The sequence below is a fragment of the Magnolia sinica genome, chromosome 14 (assembly GCF_029962835.1).
Source record: "Magnolia sinica isolate HGM2019 chromosome 14, MsV1, whole genome shotgun sequence".
NCBI lineage: Eukaryota > Viridiplantae > Streptophyta > Magnoliopsida > Magnoliales > Magnoliaceae > Magnolia > Magnolia sinica.
In genome coordinates this window covers 49,544,451-49,565,863 of record NC_080586.1, presented here as the reverse complement: position 1 = coordinate 49,565,863, position 21,413 = coordinate 49,544,451, and the positions used below count along the sequence as shown (strand labels likewise).

The 21,413-nt window shown below is 40.4% G+C and overlaps 1 protein-coding gene across 2 annotated transcripts in view; it reads right to left on the bottom strand.

Annotated features, from left to right (window-relative positions):
* LOC131225479 (probable 26S proteasome non-ATPase regulatory subunit 3) overlaps positions 1 to 19,396 on the bottom strand; it is a 42,248-nt gene extending 22,852 nt beyond the window's left edge. The window contains exons 1-3 of one of the 2 annotated variants that reach the window (XM_058221008.1): positions 19,215 to 19,396; positions 19,034 to 19,138; positions 18,755 to 18,945 (exon numbers count right to left, since the gene is read on the bottom strand). In XM_058221008.1, coding sequence (XP_058076991.1) covers positions 18,755 to 18,945; positions 19,034 to 19,115 — 273 coding nt within the window. In that variant the 5' untranslated portion in view covers positions 19,116 to 19,138; positions 19,215 to 19,396. The remainder of the gene's footprint in view (positions 1 to 18,754; positions 18,946 to 19,033; positions 19,139 to 19,214) is intronic. The other variant, XM_058221007.1, reaches the window with a different exon arrangement.
* Positions 19,397 to 21,413: the final 2,017 nt, after the last annotated feature.

Genomic DNA, 21,413 nt, shown 5'->3' with positions numbered 1-21,413 from the left:
CATTTTCTCTATTTCTTCATCATTTCTTCTCCTCAATCATCCAAACTCCCAACCCATCCAAAATCTTAAGCCGTGCACCCTTTCCCGTGGTCGTACGCACATGTGCGCGCACGCATGCACAGGAGTACAGGGCTGTCCACGTGGACAGCCACTTTCCCCTTCCTTATGCTTTCTCTCATAAAAAACCCTAACCCTAATACCCTATTTCATCCCCTTTGAAACCCTAATCTTAGGTTTCCTATTTTGAACCCTTGGCCCCAAATTGTGTCCAAGACTTGAAACCATCAATCCAATTTAGTGTTGAGACTATCCTATGCTAGAACGGGATTCCCACATCTCTTAGGGACCATTCTTTCATGGTTTTATAGTGATTATGTATGGTGGAATGATCACTTTGGTTAGAACCTTGCTAATCAAATCTGATTTTTCTGATTTGTGGTAGAGTACGTGTTTTTAATGCTTGATTTAATTATATTATTCTAGAAATTGATCTCATTATCACATTAGCTTAGAAAACCTTCATCCTACATTAATTTTGGTATCAAAGCCTAGGTTTAGTGTGGGTTTAGTGTCCCATCCAATTCCCTAGTTCATAATAGAGCATATAGACCCTAGATAAGATGCTGAATTTTCTGACTTGGTGTTTTTTTTTTTTTTTTTTAAAGACACAGGGTGTCCCCACCTCTTCTTTGAAGTGAGACTAATCCCTGTGGATACACGCAATCACCCACAACCACGTGTATCGGGTAAAGCCAAGGAGGGGAATCGAACCCTCACCTATAGGGAGCAAACCTATGGTGAAGACCATTCGCATATTGCCGGAATTTCCAGATTTGGTGACCTTTAAAGTTCTTTGTTGCTGGATTTTCAGTTTTTGCATTATTAAAAGCATCCTAAGGTTGTCCATTAGGTTAGAGCATTTAAATTCATCATACATAGTGTAGGTGCAGCATATTGTAGTGTCTAGTAGAGTTCTTAGTGTATGCACACTCGCACAGGTCGTGGTTTTGGTCTATCCCCACAATGAACATGGAACAGCTTGCCGAGACTATTGAAAACATCAATCGTCGCTCACAAATATTGAGAACCACTAGCGGACCACTGCCACCCAACTTACCACAAGTAACCAACACATAACTCAGTTGGAAGCATCCCATCATGCTAACCCCAACATTGGGGAAGATCATCATTCAAAGGAACAAGTTGAAGGTGGGCATGATAGGGAAGAGCCTGTTAGAGGATGCATGAGGTACCAGGTCAAGGAGTAGACAGCGGAGGGGTGAGTGCCCAGCCACCCTGCAGAGAGTTCCAAGATCACTATGATCCTGAGGATAGGGTGATGAAGAGTGTAAAGGTTGACGCTCCTAGTTTTGATGGTCGCTTGGACCCCAAAGTTTTCTTGGACTGACTAACAGACATGGACCACTTCTTCGAGTGGTATGACATGTTTGAACAACGTAGGGTCAGATTCGTTAAGACAGTTAATGGGTCAAGTGAAATTGTTAGGGACCAATGTTAAGCGTACCATAGGAAGGTGCGGGGAAGAACCAGTTGTGCTCTGAGCCGAGATGAAAGACGTCCTGAAGGAGAAGTACCTCCCGCTTTCCTACCGCCAAAAACTCTTGGATCAGTGGCAATCCCTAAGGCAAGGAACAATGTCTGTGACAGATTACATCGCTAAGTTTGACGAGTATATGATGCAATGTAACGTCAATGAGGACCCATCTATGACCTTATCTCAATTTAGGACGGGCCTCCGATCCAAGCTTTAGCGTGAACTCATTCCTCACAATGTAGGCACCTTAGAGCATGCCTATCAAATGGTGCAAGAACTGGAGCAATACGTTAAACCCCAATTCGTGAGGCGGCTTGATACAAATACTAGGCCCACTCCTCACCGAGCCAGGCCAGGTATTAGTAATCAAACCAAGGCGCTCACTAGTACGCAACCCAGTCTTAAAGATGCCAAAGGAAAAGGAGTAGCTAGTACCAGTGCTACGGCTAATGAGCACACCCAATGTTTCAAGTGCCAAGGATATGGCCACTTTGCACACCATTGCCCCACAAAAGAGTGTGGTAAAGCACTTGTTATCGGAGAGGCGGATGATGAAGAATAGGGTGAGTATGAAGAGGAAGTGCAGGAGCCCATCGGAGGTGCTAGTGATAAGCGAAGGAATTTGAGACCGTGCCACTTGCAATTGTCAGATGTGCCCTAGCACAAGCTAAGGATAATGATGATCGGCGCAGGAGTACGATTTTCTATACTTACGCCAAGTGTGGAGAGAAAAACAGGAAAGTGATCATAGATGGTGGAAGTTGTTCAAATGTGATCTCCATAGCACCTTGGATCGTTTAGGGTTGAAAGCTAGCCCCCATCCTGAGCCCTATAGAGTTTCTTGGGTAAATAAGACGTCGCTTCCAGTTTCCCAGCAGTGTTAGGTTCCTATCAAGTTTGGATATTATAAGGACACGCTTTAGTGTGATGTGTTACCTATGGACGTAGGCCATATCATCTCGGGTAGGCCCTGACTGTTTGATCATGATGTGACAATATTCAATTGCTCGAATACTTGTTCATTCATACATAAGGGCAAAAAGATCAAGTTGGTCCCTCTTCCACCCAAGAGCACCTCGAAAATGGAGGACATTAAGAAAAGTGATCCTAAAGTTTTGAGGAAATCCCACCCCAAGTCTCTACATATTATAAATGCTAGAGAGTTTGAGAAATAGACTAAGGCGGATTGGGCAGTGTATGTCCTCACAGCTAGAGAGGTTACACCCCAGGTTCGCGTAGGATTGCCACGTGAGGTGAGTCCAATTTTTTAGGAGTTTAAAGATGGTTTTCTTGATGATTTGCCAAACAAGCTTCCACCCATGATGGACATACAACATGCCATAGATTTGGTCCCTGGGTCGACTCTATCGAACCCTCCTCACTATTAGACGAATCCTACAGAGCATGCGGAGTTGGAGAAGTAGACGAGCTCCTTAGAAAACGATTCATCCATGAGAGTACGAGTCCATGCGCGTGCCCGCTCTTCCCACACCTAAGAAAGATGGCACATGACGCATGTGTGTGGATAGTCCCGTCATCAATAAGATCACGGTTAAGTATCGATTTCCCATACCATGTCTTGATGACATGTTAGATATGATAGTCAGTGCCACAATCTTTTCATAGATCGACCTCAAGAGTGGGTACCACCAAATACACATTCACCCAGGAGATGAATGGAAGGTTGCCTTCAAAATGAAGGATGGGCTTTACGAGTGGTTGGTCATGCCTTTTGGTTTGACTAATGCTCCGAGTAAGTTTTTGAGGGTGATGACCCAACTGTTGAGACCCTTCATTGGGAAGCTCCTAATGGTATACTTTGATGACATTCTTATTTATAGCACCACTAAGGAGCAGCATCTCCACCACTTGAGGCATGTTTGCAGGGCCATTTGAGCATATAAGTTATTTGCAAACCTGAGGAAGTGTGCGTTCATGTCAGAAAGAGAGTCATCTTCTTGGGGTTTGTCGTGTCGTCTGAGGGCATGTATGTGGACCCCGAGAAAGTCCATAGTAGGTTGGCTTAAACCATAGAACATTTATAAGGTGCACAGTTTTCACAGCATAGCCACCTTCTATATGCGATTCATTAGAGGGTTTAGTTCCATTGTAACTCCCATCATAGATTGCATAAAGAAATGGGAGTTTAAATGGACTAAAGTGGCTTCCAGAGCTTTTAAAGAGATTAAGGGCAAGATGCAAAGGCTCCCGTCATACGCCTTCCTGACTTTTCTAAAGTCTTCGAAGTTATGTGGGATGCTTCACGCGTTGGTATAGATGGAATTCTTAATCAAGAAGGGCACCCCGTTGCTTTAGTGAGAAATTGAATGAAGCAAAGCAGCAATACTCTACCTATGACAAGGAGTTCTATGTGGTTGTGCAGTCTTTGCGCCATTAGCGTCACTATCTTCTACCGCAAGAATGTCTTGTTTTCTGACTATGAGGCCTTGCGCTATCTTAACTCCCAAAAGAAATTAAACCCAAGCCATGCCAAGTGGGTCCAATTTCCTCAGGAGTATTCATTTGTATTAAAGCACAAGGTCGGGGTTGAAAATAAACCACCCGATGCCCTTAGCCGCAGGGTGACGCTACTCCAATCCATGAGTATCGAGGTCATTGGGTTTAAGCGTTTAAAAGAAGAATATCCATCATGCCCAGTTTTTGGAGAGGTGTGTGCGTCATTATTAGGTGATCATACGAGGAATGATCGTGGGTTTATCATTGTTGATGATTTTCTATTCAAAGGTGATAGACTCGGCATTCCCCGTACCTCCCTTCAAGATTTTCCTATTTGGGAGCCTAATTCAGGAGAGGTGGCCGATCATTTTGGGAGGGACAAGACTATTATTGCCCCCATGGAGGACAAATTTTCCTGGCCATGTCTCAAGAGAAATGTAGCCAAAATTATTGGGTAATGTAGGACTTGCGAAATAGCAAAGCAGCGAAGGTAGAATACTTGGTTATATATGCCTTGGCCACGTGGTATGACATTAGTATAGATTTATTGCTTCGCTTGCATGGTTTGCCAAAGACCGTAGTGCCTGATAGGGATGTATGCTTTATGAGTTACTTTGCAAGACACTTTGGCAAATGATGGGCATGAGACTTCAGTTCTCGTTGGTAGGGGTGTACAAGAGCCAAGTTAACTCGGTTAGCTTGCTCGACTCGACTTGAAAAAGCTCGATTCGACTCGGTTTGAAGCTAAGTTCAAGCCAAGTCGAGCTGACTTTTTTAGCTCGAAAAAATTTCGAACTGAGTTTGAGCTTGCCCGAGCTCAACTCGACTTGGATCGAGCCCCAACTCGAATCGAACTAGTTTGGTGACTCAGTTACTTTGATATTGATTTTGCTCACTAAGTGTTTGATGAAATGACTCAATGAAGTGTCGGCTAGTGGCAAGGAAGGTATGCATATGAAACAAATACCATTTTTCCTTGATTTTGATGTTGCCTATAAGGTGTTTGATGAAATACTTGTAAACAATTGCTATTGTTTTACATATAGTGAGAAATTGAAAGTGCACTGCATGTGTTTGTGAAAATGCCGCAGAGGCTCAATTTTGGCTCGAACTCGGCTCGAACTAGCCTAAGCTACTGACCAAACCGAGCCGAGCTAGCCAGTCAGGCTCGAGGACCGAGCCGAGCCGAGTTCGAGCTGGGGTCAGCTAGTGGTCGAGCTAAGGCCAGTTCAACTCGATTCGGCTCGATGTACACCCCTACTCGTCGGCATACCATCCTCAAACTAATGGGCAAACAAAAGTGGTCAATAAGTGCCTAGGAAACCTGTTGCGTTGTCTTGTAGGAGACCATACTAGGACCTGAGATGTAGTTTTACATGTAGTCGAGTTAGCATACAACAGTTTAGTGAATATGTCCATAGGTGTGAGTCCATTTGAAGTCGTGCATGGTAAATAAACTTAGGAAACCGATAGATCTCATCCCCATGTCCATCTCACATGGGCCATCTAAGTCGGCATCTGCATTTGCACAGCACATCCACGTTTTGCACGTTGAGATCAAAAGAAGCATTAATGCAAGTAATGAAAAGTAAAAGATTCATGCTGATTCTCACCGCAGGTTTAGATAACTTCGGGTGGGTGACTACGTCATATGTCGCATATGACCAGAGCAGTTTCCCTATGGAGCCGTTAAAAAGTTGCATGCCCATAATGCAAGTCCCTATAAAATTTTGCAAAGAATGACTGCTAATGCATATGCGGTGGATATCCCATCCAACATGAGCAATAGTTCCATGTTTAGCATAGAGGACTTGGTTTCTTGTGATGGACCTGTTATTGCACCTACTAGCCCTCCGACAAACCTAAAATTACCAAATTTGTCCCCTAGTCCTAGGCCTTTGCCTAACCCATTATCTCGTCCTTTACCTTCTCTATCATCCTTACCAGAGGAGATGAGATTGAGGATGTGTTGGATCACCATGTGGTTTCCACGAGGCAATGAGGATTTTAGAAATTTCTTGTCAAATAGAAGGACGAACCGACATCAAACAACACATGAATCACAGAGGTGGAGTTTCAGAGATTGGATCCTGACCTTCTCGAGCAGTTTCGTAGTTTTGCTTCGCCATAGGCGAATCTTTCTTAGCCAAGGAGGATTAATGAGGTCATTGGACCATCATATAGGGTCTACCAGATGAGGAGGGCCTAGACAACAGCCCCAGTTTTGTTATGGATGGACGACATCTATATGAGGCCCAGCGGACCACTTTGAAGACCCCACATGCATGGATCGTGCATCTGGAAGACCCCATACTAGAAAGATTAATGCGGGGGCATTTTCACACCGGGCTCAAATGGGGTGGCCTATGGGATGTAGGGGCACACTCGAGGTGGGCGGCCCGCGGAACCCATGGATTTGGAGCCCGTGTGATGCGGATGGCTCATGTAAGGCGGAATCCATGGATTGGGGCCCACGATGAGGGTTCGGCCGAGGACCTAACCCATAGATTTGGGGTCTGGGCTATGAGATAAAGGGATTAATTCGCCATGCTCTATCAATTCGAGCTTTTAGAGCAAGTGGTTAATTGTCCTACATCAAATTGATATCAAAGCGGGAGGTCTCGTGTTTGAGACTCCTCACTGGGGGTGACTAATGCAGGGGCATTTTCACATCGGGCTCAAGCAGGGTGGCTTGTGGGAGGCAGGGGCACACTCGAGGTGGGCACCCAGTGAAACCCATGGATTTGGGGGCCATGTGAGGCGGGTGGCTCATGTGAGACGGAACCCATGGATGTGGGGCCCACGAGGAGGGTTCGACCGAAGACCTAACCCATGGATTTAGGGTCTGAGCTATGAGATAAAGGGATTAATACGTCATGCCCTCTCAGTTTGAGCTTTTAAAGCAAGTGGTTAATTGTTCTGCATCAAATATGCACGTGGGTTGCTATTATAGGAGCATTCCACCATTGGCCCATCTGACCGTCATATCATCATTTGCAGGCGATCAGACCGCTAGTCCACTCAGATTTTGGACCATATGGGTCCCTATTTGTAGGCACTTTTATTTTTACTTTATGTTGGACGTGATTGATGGTTTGGATTGGAATTTGATCATTTAGATTGATTATTTTTTAGTTTGCACATTTTTTGTACTAGGGGAATTATTGTAAATTTTGCTTTTTGAGACTATAAATAAGGGCGAGGGGGTGTCCACACCCTAGCCCATTGATTTGAAGAAAATACTTTCTTTTTTCTTTTCCTCTTTGCATGAGATTCGCAGGTGAAGATCTAGACTCTCCAGGAATTGGAGAGAATGTGCGAAGCCTCAAGGGGTGATCATCATCTATCCCTTCTTCAAAGGTAAGTCTCAATCTTTCGCTCTTCCTATTCAAACCCTAAACCCCATCCGTTTTCTCTATTTCTTCATCCTTTGTTCTCCTCAATCATCCAAACACTCAACCCATCCAAAATACTAAGTCGTGCACCCTTTCCCATTGCCATATGCACATACAAACGCGTGTGCGCACGTACGGGCATACAGAGCTGTCCACGTAGACAGCCACTTTTCCCTTCCTTTTGCTTTGTTTCTCTCATAAAAAAACCCCAACCCTAATACCCTATTTCATTCCCTTTGAAACATTAACCCTAATATTTCCCTAAACCCTAACCCTAGATTTCTTATTTTGAACCCTTAGCCCCAAATTGTGTCCAAGACTTGAAATCATCAATCTAGTTGAGTATTGGGACTATCCTATGCTAGAACGGGGTTTTCACATCTCATAGGGACCATTCTTTCATAGTTTTATACAGACTATGCATGGTGGGATGATCATTTCAGTTAGAACCTTGTGATTTTTCTTATTTGTGATAGAGTACATATTTTTAATGCTTAATTATTTATATTAATCTACAAATTGATCTCATTATCACATTAGCTTAGAAAACCTTCATATTGCATCAAGTCTCTTTGCAAGTTCTCTAATTTCTTCGCCACTTTCATAGGGATTGGCAAGTTGGACAAGGTAGTTTTAATTAAAGTGATCCAGCCTCCTAGTGCTACGTAAGATTTCTTCCAATCTGTTGGCTTCTTTTTGAAATGCTCAATAACAAGGTCCAAACGCTTGGGTCTGATCTAAGAGCAGTGTTTCAAAAAGAAATCAAACTTCAACAGCTTTTGATGACTTTTCACGGATGGTTATAGAGCTCATCATGGATGATTAAGAAAGTTGTCATTGCAGAATTATCCTCTTGATCTGGCAGAGTAACGTTGCACTATGTTCTTGATGCTTGAACAGTCAATTCCACTCTCATTTATAGACCTTAGATGACTGTTGCCGCAGATAAAAGGAGCCTCTACACGTTCTCCCACATGCTTACATTCTCAGAGGTAGCTATAAATGTTTGCTGTGGAAGAGACTATAGCAAGATGTTACAGTACTCCACAAAAATGTTTGTCACTGAAATCCCCGTTGGGTGCATGACAAGGCAGAGTTTTGCCATTTTGCAGCAGATCTTATCATTGTGGCCCTTTCAATTGGTGTAATTGATGTGGGCGCTACCTCAGGTGTATTTTTGCCATTGGATTGCTTCACAATACCTCAAAGACCATTGCACCATCAATATGCTGTTGCGACAATTTCCTGGCCATCTTGTAGTTGTCCCAACACACTATCCAAAGGACTGGCACAATGGTATGATCCATTGGTGTGATGATGAACTGTCGGATTGACCATTTATGATCAGAGCTTCTCACACAAACTATATCAGTTAAGCAACTCTACCATAGCTTGATATGTTTTTGAGGGACTATTAACAAGAAAATGAAAATGTTCTAGACAAAGCGAATGGTCCAGATCAAAGATTCTATGCATCAACAAAGCTCGAGATAATTTAAGCATTGCACATATATTCAATACATGTGCATTGCGCCCCAGTATCCTGCATCTAGGCAAGCTGATACAGTCACCAAATAGCAATGTAGGCCACTATATTTCACATGTTTCGAACCTTGCAAGGGACAAGATCATTAAAACTAGCATCATTGAGTAGGTTGCCACAATTACATGGGGCGAATGCTTTAGTCCTTATCAATTGCTTTGGTAGCCCATGCCAAAGATTCCTTGTTAAGCCAAAAGGCTCATGAAAGTCTATCGGTGGGGGAATAGAAATTAAATATGGATGGTTCCACTAACAATAAACTAGGCCACTGTGGGCTCAGTCGAGTGATGAAAGATAACAAAGGCCTTATCCACAAGTCATTTGTTGTCTGGCCAGGGGGAGGTGAATTTAGGGGCTGTTTGTTTTTTCAATTACATATGTAAATGGGGGTACATGGTTAATAATTGCTTTTGAAGAGTGTTTGTTTAAAGTGGGAAATACCTCAGTAATTATGCCTTGAAAACAGTGCCCAAAAGTGTGAATTGGAACCGGGCTTCGGTAACATCAAAATTTGTGGGTCCCACAGTGATCTATGTATGTCATCTACGTTGTCCATCCATTTTAGGAAGCTTACTCCTTGGAAGAGAAGATACCTTTCATTAGGAGGGTGTCTAACCCTTATTAAATTCTCTCTTTCTAACCTTCCCTCATATTTCCTGTCCCTCTTCCGCTGGCCTAAAGCCATTATTATTGAAGTTGAGAAAATCATGAGAGATTTCCTATAGAATGGTAGCTCTCTGCACCCCAAATTTCATCTTTTTAGCTGGTCGGAGGTTTGTAAACCTTACACTATAGGAGGGGCTGGTATCGGAGTTATCACTGATGTTAACTCTACTCTTTTGGGGAAATGGCTTTGGCGTTTCAGCAAAGACAGGTAGAATGTGGAGGGAGGCTGTTGTTGCTAAGTATGGGATTGAGAATGGGGATTGGTTCACTAGGTGGCCGACCTCTCTTCACAAGGCTTCTGCCATTTGGAAAGATGTTGAGGTGTTAGAAACCAATTCCTCCAGGGTATTAATTTCTCCTTGGGCAATGGGAGGAACATAAGATTTTGGCTTGATGCCTGGATTTTGGACAGATCTATAGCTAAAGCTGATTCGAATTTGGTCAATATTTCCTCCGATATCTCTATGTCAGTGGCTGATTGTTTCTTTCCATTGGGCGCTGGTGCCTGGTGTCTTCCTTGGAACAAAAGCCTTACCGATTCAGAAGCTGAAGACTTATCTTCTCTTCTCCTCCTTTTGCAAGGGATTCATCCCTCTTCGGATCAAGTAGACTGCCTCCACTGGACTTGAGACCCCTCGGGGATTTTCACAACAAAGTCCTTCTGCAACTTAATCTCACACTCCTCCAACCAGCAAGTGCAGCCTTTCCCAGCCTTCTTCTGGAAATATAAGACCCCCCCGAAAGTTGTGGCTTTTACTTGGCTGTTAGCTAGAGGAAGGACACTAACCATAGATAATCTTCATAAGCGAGGAATGACTCTCCCTAATGTGTGTCCTCTATGCCTCAGATCTGCAGAATCCATCCCCCGCCTCCCCATCCACTGCACTTTCCTAATGATTATTTGGAATGCCATCTGTGCTAAGTTCTCAATGAATTAGGTCCCTCCTGATTAAATCTCTTTCTTACATGCCTGGCACTCTCGAGACCTTGACAAAGATTCCATAGCTTTGTGGAGGCTTCTTGTTCTTGCCTCCTTCTAGGCTATCTGGTATGAAAGAAACCTTCGATACTTCCATAACTCCTGTAACGCTCAGGCTGCAGTTGTTGTGCTTATTTTCGAAGATGTTTCAGAATGGTCTATCAGTCTCTCTCTCAAAGACAGTTCGATCATTTCCAAGCTTTTGGTTTAGTGCCCTTTTTCTTTGGGTTGAAGTTTTTTAGGTTTTTCTTTTCCCTTTCCTTGTTTCTTAGTTGTTTTTTTTTCTAGGTTTCTTGCTTTTTCTCTCTTTGTTTTGTAGTTGCCCTTCTCGGGCCTCTTTTTTCTCGTTCTTTTTTCTTTTAATTTAAGCATCCTTCAAAATATATATAGGTATGGCATATTGTACAATGGAAAAAAAAAAAAAACCAAAAAAACCAAAAAAACATAAACAAAACAAAAATAGGGGTAAAAAAGAACATGATAATAATCTTTAAGATGAAGACTTTAAAAAAACAGTATTAATCATTTTTAATATAAAAATACAACAAAAACATACAAAAAATGATTAAAAATAAAAAAGACAAAATTAATTATATTGATATCATACGTGCATAAATGTATGTTTGAATTACTTAAAATAAATTTTTATTTAAAAAAAAAAAAAAAAAAAAAAAAAAAAACCCAAAGAAATTTTAAAAAGAAAATTGAAAGCACATAAATAGTATATGGGTTACTATTCATCCCCAAAAATTGGCCCGAAAATGCAGAATAGTTTAGATTTGATGACATATATGCTAAATCTATGTTCAACTTACTTAGAACAACAAGTCTCCCAGACTAATCTAAGAATAAATAAATAAATATCCATCCATCCATCCATGTTCAACAAAATCAACACACTTGGAACAACAATCCCCCAAACTTTTTTTTTTTTTAGAGTTTACAATGAATTTATTAGAAAGCATGCCTAAAGGGCGAGGAAAGAATACAAAGAAAAAAAAAACCCACAACAACAACCAAAAAATGAACTAGGCTGATTTTACATAGACAACCCATTCTGAGACGAGGTTCTTAATTCTACCAATTATCTCCTCAAAAACTATTAGGATATTGCGAAAACAACAAACATTCCTAGCTCCCCAAACAACCCACAAGATGGCCATAATGAATAACCTCCACCTAGCTTTCTCAGAATTCCCACTCCCTCCACCATGCCATGCCCATAAAAGGTCCTCCGCTGCTTCCGGCATCGCCCACTTCATAGAAAAAAGGCCCAAAACACAAACTCATATCTTCAATACAAACGAGCAATGAATAAAAAGATGATCAATAGATTTTGCATCTTGCATACACATCAATCAGATGTTCGGCAAAATAAGCAATCGTCTCTGAAGATTATCGATGGTGAGGATCCTCTTGCTTCCCACAAACCAAACGGATACTGCCACACGGGAGGAGGAAAGCGAGAGGGGTTGGGCCCAGATATTAAAACATAGAAAGAACGAACCGAGAACTTTTCGGAAGAATGAGCCGAAGAATCCGCATCTTGGCTTAAAGGCATCACATATTTAAGGCAGTTGAGCAAACCCATGAAATCCTCAACTTCAACATCCGTCAAATTCCTATGGCAAGGAGGGGACCAAATGATAGCTCCTTCGCAAACAGAGAAGCATTCCACCATAGATATCAGCCAGTTGGTAGAAATTCGAGTTAACCTAGGGAACTTATCTTGGAGGGGCGCATCTCCACACCAAATATTCACCCAAAATCTAATATGACAACCATTTCCAAGAGAGTACGCAGTCCCTTATTGGACTAGAGGCTTGTTAGCTGTAATCGCTTTCCAGAATAAAGAGGCTCTATACAAAGAGGACCTTTTGACGAACCATCCGCCAAATTGAGTGCCGTACTTGCGATGAGCTTCCTGACTTCCTCCATATCCTTCCTGATTCAGTATTGAACCTCAATATCCATTTGCCAGGAAGAGTCGTGTTCATTAGCTCCAAAGATTTAATACCCGCACCCCCTCTTATTAATCGTTCTACAAACCTCATCCCATTTAAGAAGATGGAAATTGTGACCCTTCATATTACCTCTCCAAAAGAAATTCCTTCTCATCATTTTTAGCTTCTGCAATATCGATTTTGGCCATTTAATCATCGGGAGAAAGTAAATCGGCATGTTAGCGAAATCTGTCTTGATGAGCAATAAGCGACCTCCGTATGATAAAAATCGTGACTACCAACTTTTTATTTTTCCATCAATTCTTTCCAACACCTTGTCCCAAATATGCATGGGAGGCTTACCAATACAAAGCGGAAGGCCCAAATAGGTTGTCAGGAAGTCCCCCGTTTTACACTCAAAGGAGCATGCGAGCTGAAATAAGGAGTCGGTACTGACATGTATGCATAACATTTCTGATTTGGGCCCGTTCATCTTAAGAGCTGAAACCGCCTCAAAGCAGATGACGATTTTTCGCAAATTATCAACTAAAATTAAATCGGCATCGCAAAAGAGGAGAATATCATCTGCATACTAAAGATGGGTGAAGGAGATAGAGTCATTAGCTACTTTGAACCCGTTAATCAAGCCATTTTCCTCCCCCAAACTAAATTTGAGGACAAAAATATATAAAATAATCCAAGTAAATGGCTCAAATGGCCAAAATACACAAAAATGCAATATATATATATAACAATTTATTGGATGCATGCATTTATAGACATAGACTATACAAATGTTATTCATCCATCATTCTAAGAAACATTTGAAAATAAAATAACAAACAAAAATAATATTGCTGGAAATTAGTCAAAACTGAAGAAATTTTGAAAACAAAATCGAAAAATAAACCAAATGCCCGAACTAAACATAAATAAAGCATGATTTCTTTAGTCAATTTGATCATGTTATGTTGAAATTTTTAGTATGTAAAATCCATTCCACTTATGAGTGGACTAGTAAGATATGTTGGCCGGATCTCATACAATGGCTCTCATGTACATGTGCCGTGTGTGGCGCATCATGGATGAACCATATCTCTAAAGTGAAACTAACAGGTTTGTGTCTGATACTAGGTGTACATGTACAAGATATAGTAATGTAGCATGTTTTCATGATGCATAGAACTACAATTTCTCAACACATTAATTGATTTACACGTGTGATAATTCTAAGTTGCTCATTAATTAGGTCAAATGGTTTTTTGTCTCAAATCATAAATGGTTACCCAATATAATAGATATATACCAACATGTAACGCCCCGAAATTTCCACAGCCCAAGTACATACTCATGCCCGAGAATTTCAGGTGTTAATAATATATAAATTGGATGCTTCAAAAATCACACCATATTTTATTTTATTTTTATTTAGATTACATCCAATTACATTCATGATAATAAAATTGATTGTATTTATTATTTCATTTGAGTAAAAGAATTCAAAAAATTATCAAATGCCCTCTCAATAGGAGCTTATTACATTATCTAATTTGCAGCGGAGATACAAAACTAAATCATAAAATTATCTTCTTATTCATTCAACATAATCTTCCATAGGGAGATGGTACTCTAAGTCTTCAATCTGTACATCGCGTGCATCATCTGTACGGTGAGAGAGGGTCAATGCCCCACTGATAGTGATGATTATCCTTTAAGATTAACAATAATTGAAGAGATTCATAAAAGTAATGTAAGGGTTCTTATATATCTCGTACTTCACTACGAGAGGTATCAGTATGCACAACCAATATGTATATAAATGCATGCCTAGCAAAGTGTGTGTGACTCATTATACGTAGTGATCATCACAATGTGGAATATAATTCATAGAAAACCCGACTCGCCCTGCATCCCATAACTACGTAGATTCGCCAGCATGTCCAACGCTATTGTGGATTTACGTGAACACCTCGAGACGGCACAACACATGAGTCAGATAAATTACGTAGCACGATTTGTCCATGGAACGACTGTTTGCGACATCCAATCCTAGAAGTAATGTAACACGCATTGCGAATTACTTACATCGATTTGTGCACCACTACCCAAACCCATGGAATTACGCGTCGACCAAGAGGGTCTCTACCCATAGCACATTACATCCATGATAAAACAATGAAATCACTAGTTGTGAAAACCTCTAACGCATCACTTGTTCCAAAGAGAAAATAAATTGAATCATGGGAGTTTTGAAATTTCAAGACACATCCCCAAGCCATAAAGGGAGGTGGCACAAGGCTAACATAATAAAGGAGAAGAGTAACAATAAGCTAACTCAACAAAAAAGAAGAGTAACGATAGGCTAACCCAATAAAAGAGGAGAGTAACGATGGCTAACTCAACAAAAGAGAAGAGTAGCAATGGTTTACTCAACGAAATAGAAGAGTAGCAATGACTAACTCAACAAAATTGATAAAGGGCAAGGGCAAGGCTTGTATCTATATCCTCACATAAATTCATAAAGATCACGCATAATTAAAATCATACATTAACCATAATTTCCAAATGATAAATAATTAATGGTGGTAAATCAAATAATTGCATGGTGCATTTACAGTAACATGGAAGCATGTAAAATAACAAGATAAATCATACCAACTCAAATTAATGTAAGCTTAATGGAATCCTTCATCTTAGCCTTAACTCTAAACCCTAAGTAGATATCCATGTAGGAAAATTTATACATGAAAAGCTTCCACATGAATCACGACATCGCTTGAGCAAGAGGGAGACACCATGCATATGGAGAAAGAAGAAGGCGTCTAGACTTCTCTCTCTCTCTCTCTCTCTCTCTCTCTCTCTCTCTCTCTCTCTCCCCCCTTGGGCGTTGGGAGATTGGGCGTATGAGAGGAGAGGGGAACGCACACTCCTTAAAAGGAGTGGGCATGTGAGAGGGGTGTATTTCACATCCCACTTAGATTGAGTTTCTCCAATTTTCTCTTTTCTGACGATCTTTCTTTAAATCTAATTCGTCCATTGTGTCAGGGTCATCGAATAGAGCCGAGGTATATGATTTTCTTGGTGATCAAAAATTTAGATTGACCTATTTTAAAAAATTCTCCTAACGGATGCCAAAACGAACTTGATCTCAATTAACGGTCCATACTTAATGATCAGGGCCCAATTTTGGGAGAAATGTGTAGTCAAGATAAGCAAAAGGTTGGACAAAATTTAGTGGTTAATCGATGATGACAAAAGCCTAAATCTAAAATTTCACCTTTTGTATCAAAAGGAAGGAACTGGCTTCAACCTTCAACGGTGTACAATCATATATTGGGGCCTAAATTTTGTATAACCTCGTAGTCATGTGAGACCAAAGTGTGGTCCAAATTTGAGTTGCAATGGACAGAAGGAAGTGGTTAAATCGGAAGATCCAGATTTATAAGGAGTTAGTAGACCTCAAAAGGACAACTTCATGCCTAAGGAAAAGCCTACCAAAGTGGGGTCTTCATATTTCACACCTGGTTCATATTATGGACAATCCGAGTCGTTCATATGAAGGGAAATATCCTACTACGACTACCCACGGGGTTTCTTCACTCGATGGACATCAAAATCAACGGTTATGGGGCTGATTTGTTAATTGGGTCACTTGTACAATGATCTAAGGGCCGAAATTTGACATGTATGGTTAATTTATGATACAAAGGCATGGTATAAAATTTCACATCAGACGGATCATGGGAACCATGTGATCTAGAATTCAGGAGTCTAGGTTAATGTCATTTTCGTAATTATTGCTGATATGAGAGTTTTGAGAAACCTAATGGTTCTACATGTTATAGGCACGTTTCTAAGTAATTCTTACAAAAGAACTTATATCTAAATCATTATGAATAAAGAATTATTCACCAAATTAATTAAGGGAATGTACATGTATCAACCAACATAATAGATGGTCAGATGACATGTTAAAAATAGAAAAACTTGATGATTAGTACTCTGATCATGTAAGTGGGTGTACAGCCAGTTTTGTAATCGGATGATCACAAGTGGGTTTTTGGAGTGATCAAGAAGTAGAACATGTATACCGTTAGATTCAAGTGACTTGTTCACATGTGTAAGTTTCTCAGATTGTAGTTTTGATGGTGGGTTAAGCATATTCATAGGTGGTGAACAAGATGAACGGATCAGAATCTCAATTTGATATGTCTACGAGTGGATGTTGAGATCAAGTAGCTAGTTTACTATGATTAGGTGGTCCAAACTCAGAATGGACGGTCAGATATCTTTACCTAGCAGTGAATAGTTGACTGAACGGTTGGTTATGATGGACAAGTAAGAATACTTGGGTATATGATGATCCTATCCCAAAATCAACAATCAGATGGCTTAATCTATGAATAGAGATTATTCCCAATGGTCAGATTCGTGTTTGAGAATGGATGTAAGATTGGGATAGCTAGATTGGTATCGTACACATGTACATAATAAGTTAAATTTCATGGTAACACTCGAGAACTTTCAATACTCGGGTATTGAAAAGTTCGGGGTATTACACAACACCCTAATGAGCACGAATACAGGTGCCCCTTTCAAGCCCAACATGGATATGGGTATGGGCATGGGTGTAGTACCCATTAGTGGGTATCGGTATGGGTACCCCTTTATCCAGCCCAAACGCAACACATTGACACCCCTACTAACAGCAGCAACAATGGAAACCCTAAAATTCCAAAAGGGGCACTTCTAATGGTATCAATTAAGTAGGCAAGATACTATTCACCTTTAAGGCCAACTCTAACCATGACATGGAGTTGAGTGAAAATAGAGAATGACTAGAAGATAGGAGAGTATCATAAGTGACATAAAGATACTCTTCACCTAGTTCAAAAATCCACTAAGTATTGGTGTATGAACTAAATAATGAATAAAAGGAGGAATTATTCCAATTTCAAACATGTTGGCCCCAAAGGGTGTAGTTTGTTCAGTCAATAGAAGTATATATCCGCTGATACCTAATAGCACAGCCAATGTAACAAATTGTCAAATAACTATATCCCTAGTCATCTTTAAGTGGAGCCCGCAGCACAATTTGACAGTGCTCCATGCCTCAATCCTACCCCAAGGGCCCATTTGGGAGCATGGATTCGGAACCCCCTGGATTTGAAACCCCCTTGTTGTGTTTGGCACCCTGGATTGGGAATAAACTTTAATCCAAAAGTAGCTATGCATGGTGTATTTACAAGGGTTTGAATTTAATTACTAAATCAACTTTAATATCTTTTATTAGTGAACGTATGTGATGTTTGACACAATGGTTGTAATAAGCCTGCTGAAATATATACTGTGCCCGAAAATGATGAAATTCCAAGCCTTGGATGGGCCACAAGAACAAGATCATGTCCGAGTGACTAACCAATGATTTTTAACTGTTGATTTAAATGGATAATGTTTGGATGGTGTTGATCATCATATTAAAGTACTTATAGTGATGCAATTGATAATCTAGTTGTTTTGGGATATCATTAGTGGGCCATGTGCCCAATAGTTTAATAGTCTAGTGACACACATATTACACATGCAACTCTTGAAAGGATTTTAGATGTAATCCAAGCTCTCACCTTGGATTTGAAACCCCCAGTTACTTTTATGGTGCCAAACAACCAGGGGATTTGAAATCCCCTCAAATTCCCCCAAAAAAATGGTGCCTAACGACCCCTAAAAATATCCATTTTAAAGTCCATCTCAGCATCATTTTATGGGCAATAAATGGTGCTGATGAATCATGTTTTGTGGTTACACTCAAAATGGACACAAGATAAGCATATCATAACTGGCATCTTATGGAAATTCTATTAAGAATCTTGAATTAAAAAGGATAGATGCATGCCACTTGTTGCACACTGGATTCCATTCAAACAGATGGCAGGTGTGTACAACATCCAGCACACTTATCTCGCAGGCTCCAGAAACAGATGACCAATGCCACATAATAAATAAATAAATCAGGCCAGAGAAATCCTAACCATTCAGTATAACAGAACATGCTGAATTAACAGTTTGGATCATCAGAACAGCACAACACCCATCAAGTTTGACTATGTTAAGGCAGCATTCGTCAACTATATAAAAAAATTTATCACACCTAACCAAAAAAAAAAATTCCATAACTGTTGAAAGATTGCCAGTGTACATAAGTAAATCGCGTTTTACCTTAGGAAGATAGGAAGAGAGCCTCGAGTGTGCTTCGGAACCTGGGACGAGAGCGAAACTGAGGAAAGTGGACAGCACCGGGGCATTCAGCTTGCGCCTTAGCGCGATCGTGAGACGGACAGCATGCAAGATTCGGCGCACTTCCTTGGCATACGCACCCGTTTCAATGAGAGACGCTATCTCCTTCAAATCTGAAAAAAGAAGAGAGATGAATCCATTTCCCTCTGGAATTTTTTTAAAATGGGGAAAAGTAGAAAAGTAAGGATATTTTTTCAGTACGTTGTAGAACGGACGGAACGGAGGAAGGAGCGGAATTCGAAGGAGCTTCTGGGACCTCTTTCATCTCCACGTCTTGAGTCATCTTCACTGCAATAAATCGGAAATCTGAATTTAAAAAATGCAGAAAATCAAGAAATTTTCAGGGAATTTGAGGATGTGGGTTTCGATTTGAGAAACTCGCCTCGATATAGCTGAGAAAAGCTAATGCAGCAGATCCGGCACGGATCTGGAACGACACGATACGCGGTGGAAGAGCAGCTAGGGTTTATTCGAGCAGCTCTCTCTCTCTCTCTCTCTCTCTCTCTTCTTCAGCAGGAGAGTTGAGGTCCGAGTTGCGGTGGCGTGTTGCAGCTGCAAGAGGCAAAAAGAAAAAGAGTTTTTTTCCCACCGTAAATCTCCCCTTCTACCCACCGGCTTTTGCACGAGATATATTCTTTTCACTCCAACCAAACGTATGAACGCACCTTCCTTTCTTTTGATCTTTTTTTCTTCCTAAAATGTCCATTAAATCTTCGTATATCATATTATAGAGTTACACTCATTCCTCGAAACTGGTTGCATTTATATACTTCAAACATTTTCCGTTATCTCCTTAAGAATTTTCTACACTCTTTCAAAGGGTTCTAAATTCCGTTTCACTTCAAAGCACCATTCTTCTACTTATTCGACTTGGCTTTCGACTTGGCTTTCATTGATTAAGCAATTGTGGGAGGTAAAGATGTTTTAAAAAGCTGATGGGTTAAAGGTCAAGTTAATAGTAAAAAATTTCTCATGAATGTATTTTTGTTTTAGTCAACGACAATTCATTAACTACATGTGCAAATTCGGCTAGTAATTCACTAAGAGTACTGTCACGCGCCACACCAAGAAATCGGATTCACAGGAATCCCGATCACCGAACCCAGTGCCAACAGCCTCCGTAGTACCCCATTCTCAGCTCCCAACGCCCATATGCGAGGTTCCGATCCTGGGATCCTACAAGGAGGATTTTCCAATGTATATTTATATCGTAAGAAGCATAACCACAAATTTACCCAAATCACAAAGGCAACATCATTATCACATATACACTAATATAAACATTTGAATACAATGCTAAAAGAGAAATACGTATGTCAAAATCAAGCTCCAGAAGTCAGCTACATGCTCTAAGCTCCACGCTTCTACAACCTAACATCACCTGCACGCATCTATCGTGCATAAGCTTATAGAAAGCTTAGAAGGTGGTGTAAGTGTGTGCACAAGGTAAGTGTCAAGTATTTAATAAAATCCCATAATCATACGATATCGGAAATACTGGTAAGATCATGAATCATATGATATCAAAATAAGCAGAAATGCTGACAAGTCCATAAAGATATCATCAACCTCATCCAGGTTATACGATGAAAAGACATAGCAAGCCAATGTCATATATTGAGAAAGTAATGTAAATCAGATATGTAATGCGGAAACATAGCAAGCCAAGTTCATAAAGTAATGTCATACACTAACGTAAGAATTTTCTATAATCTTTCAAAGGGTTCTAAATTTCGTTTCACTTCAAAGCACCATTCTTCTACTTATTCGACTTTGCTTTCACTGATACGGCGGTTGTAGGAGGTAAAGATGTTTTAAAAAGCTGGTGGGTTAAAGGTCAAGTTAATAGTAAGAAATTTCTCATGAATGTATTTTTGTTTTAGTCAACGACAATTCATTAACTACATGTGCAAATTCGGTTAGTAATTCACTAAGAGTACTGTCACGCGCCAAACTCGAAAATCGGATTTACAAAAATCCTGATCGCCGAACCCGGTGTCGACAGCCTCCGTAGTACCCCATTCTTGGCTCCCAGCGCCCATATGCCAGGTTCCGATCCTGAGATCCTACAATGAAGATTTTTCAATGTATATTTATCTCGCAATAAGCATAACCACAAGTTTACCCAAATCACAAACGCAACGTCATCATCACATATACATTAATATAAACATTTGAATATAATGCTAAAAGGAAAATACATATGTCAAAATCAAGCTCCAGAAGTCAGCTACATGCTTTAAGCTCCATGCTACTACAACCTAACATCACCTGCTTGCATCTATCGTGCATAAGCTTATAGAAAGCTTAGAAGGTGGTGTAAGTGTATGCACAAGGTAAGTGCCAAGTATTCAATATAATATCATAATCATACAATATCGAAAATACTAGTAAGATCATGAATCATATAATATCAAAGTAAGCAGAAATATTAACAAGTCCATGAAGATATCATCAACCTCATCCAAGATATACGATGAAAAGATATAGCAAGCCAATTTCATATACTGAGAAAGTAATGTAAATCGGATATGTAATGCGGAAACATAATGAAGTAGATATCAGATATCGAAGATGCAAT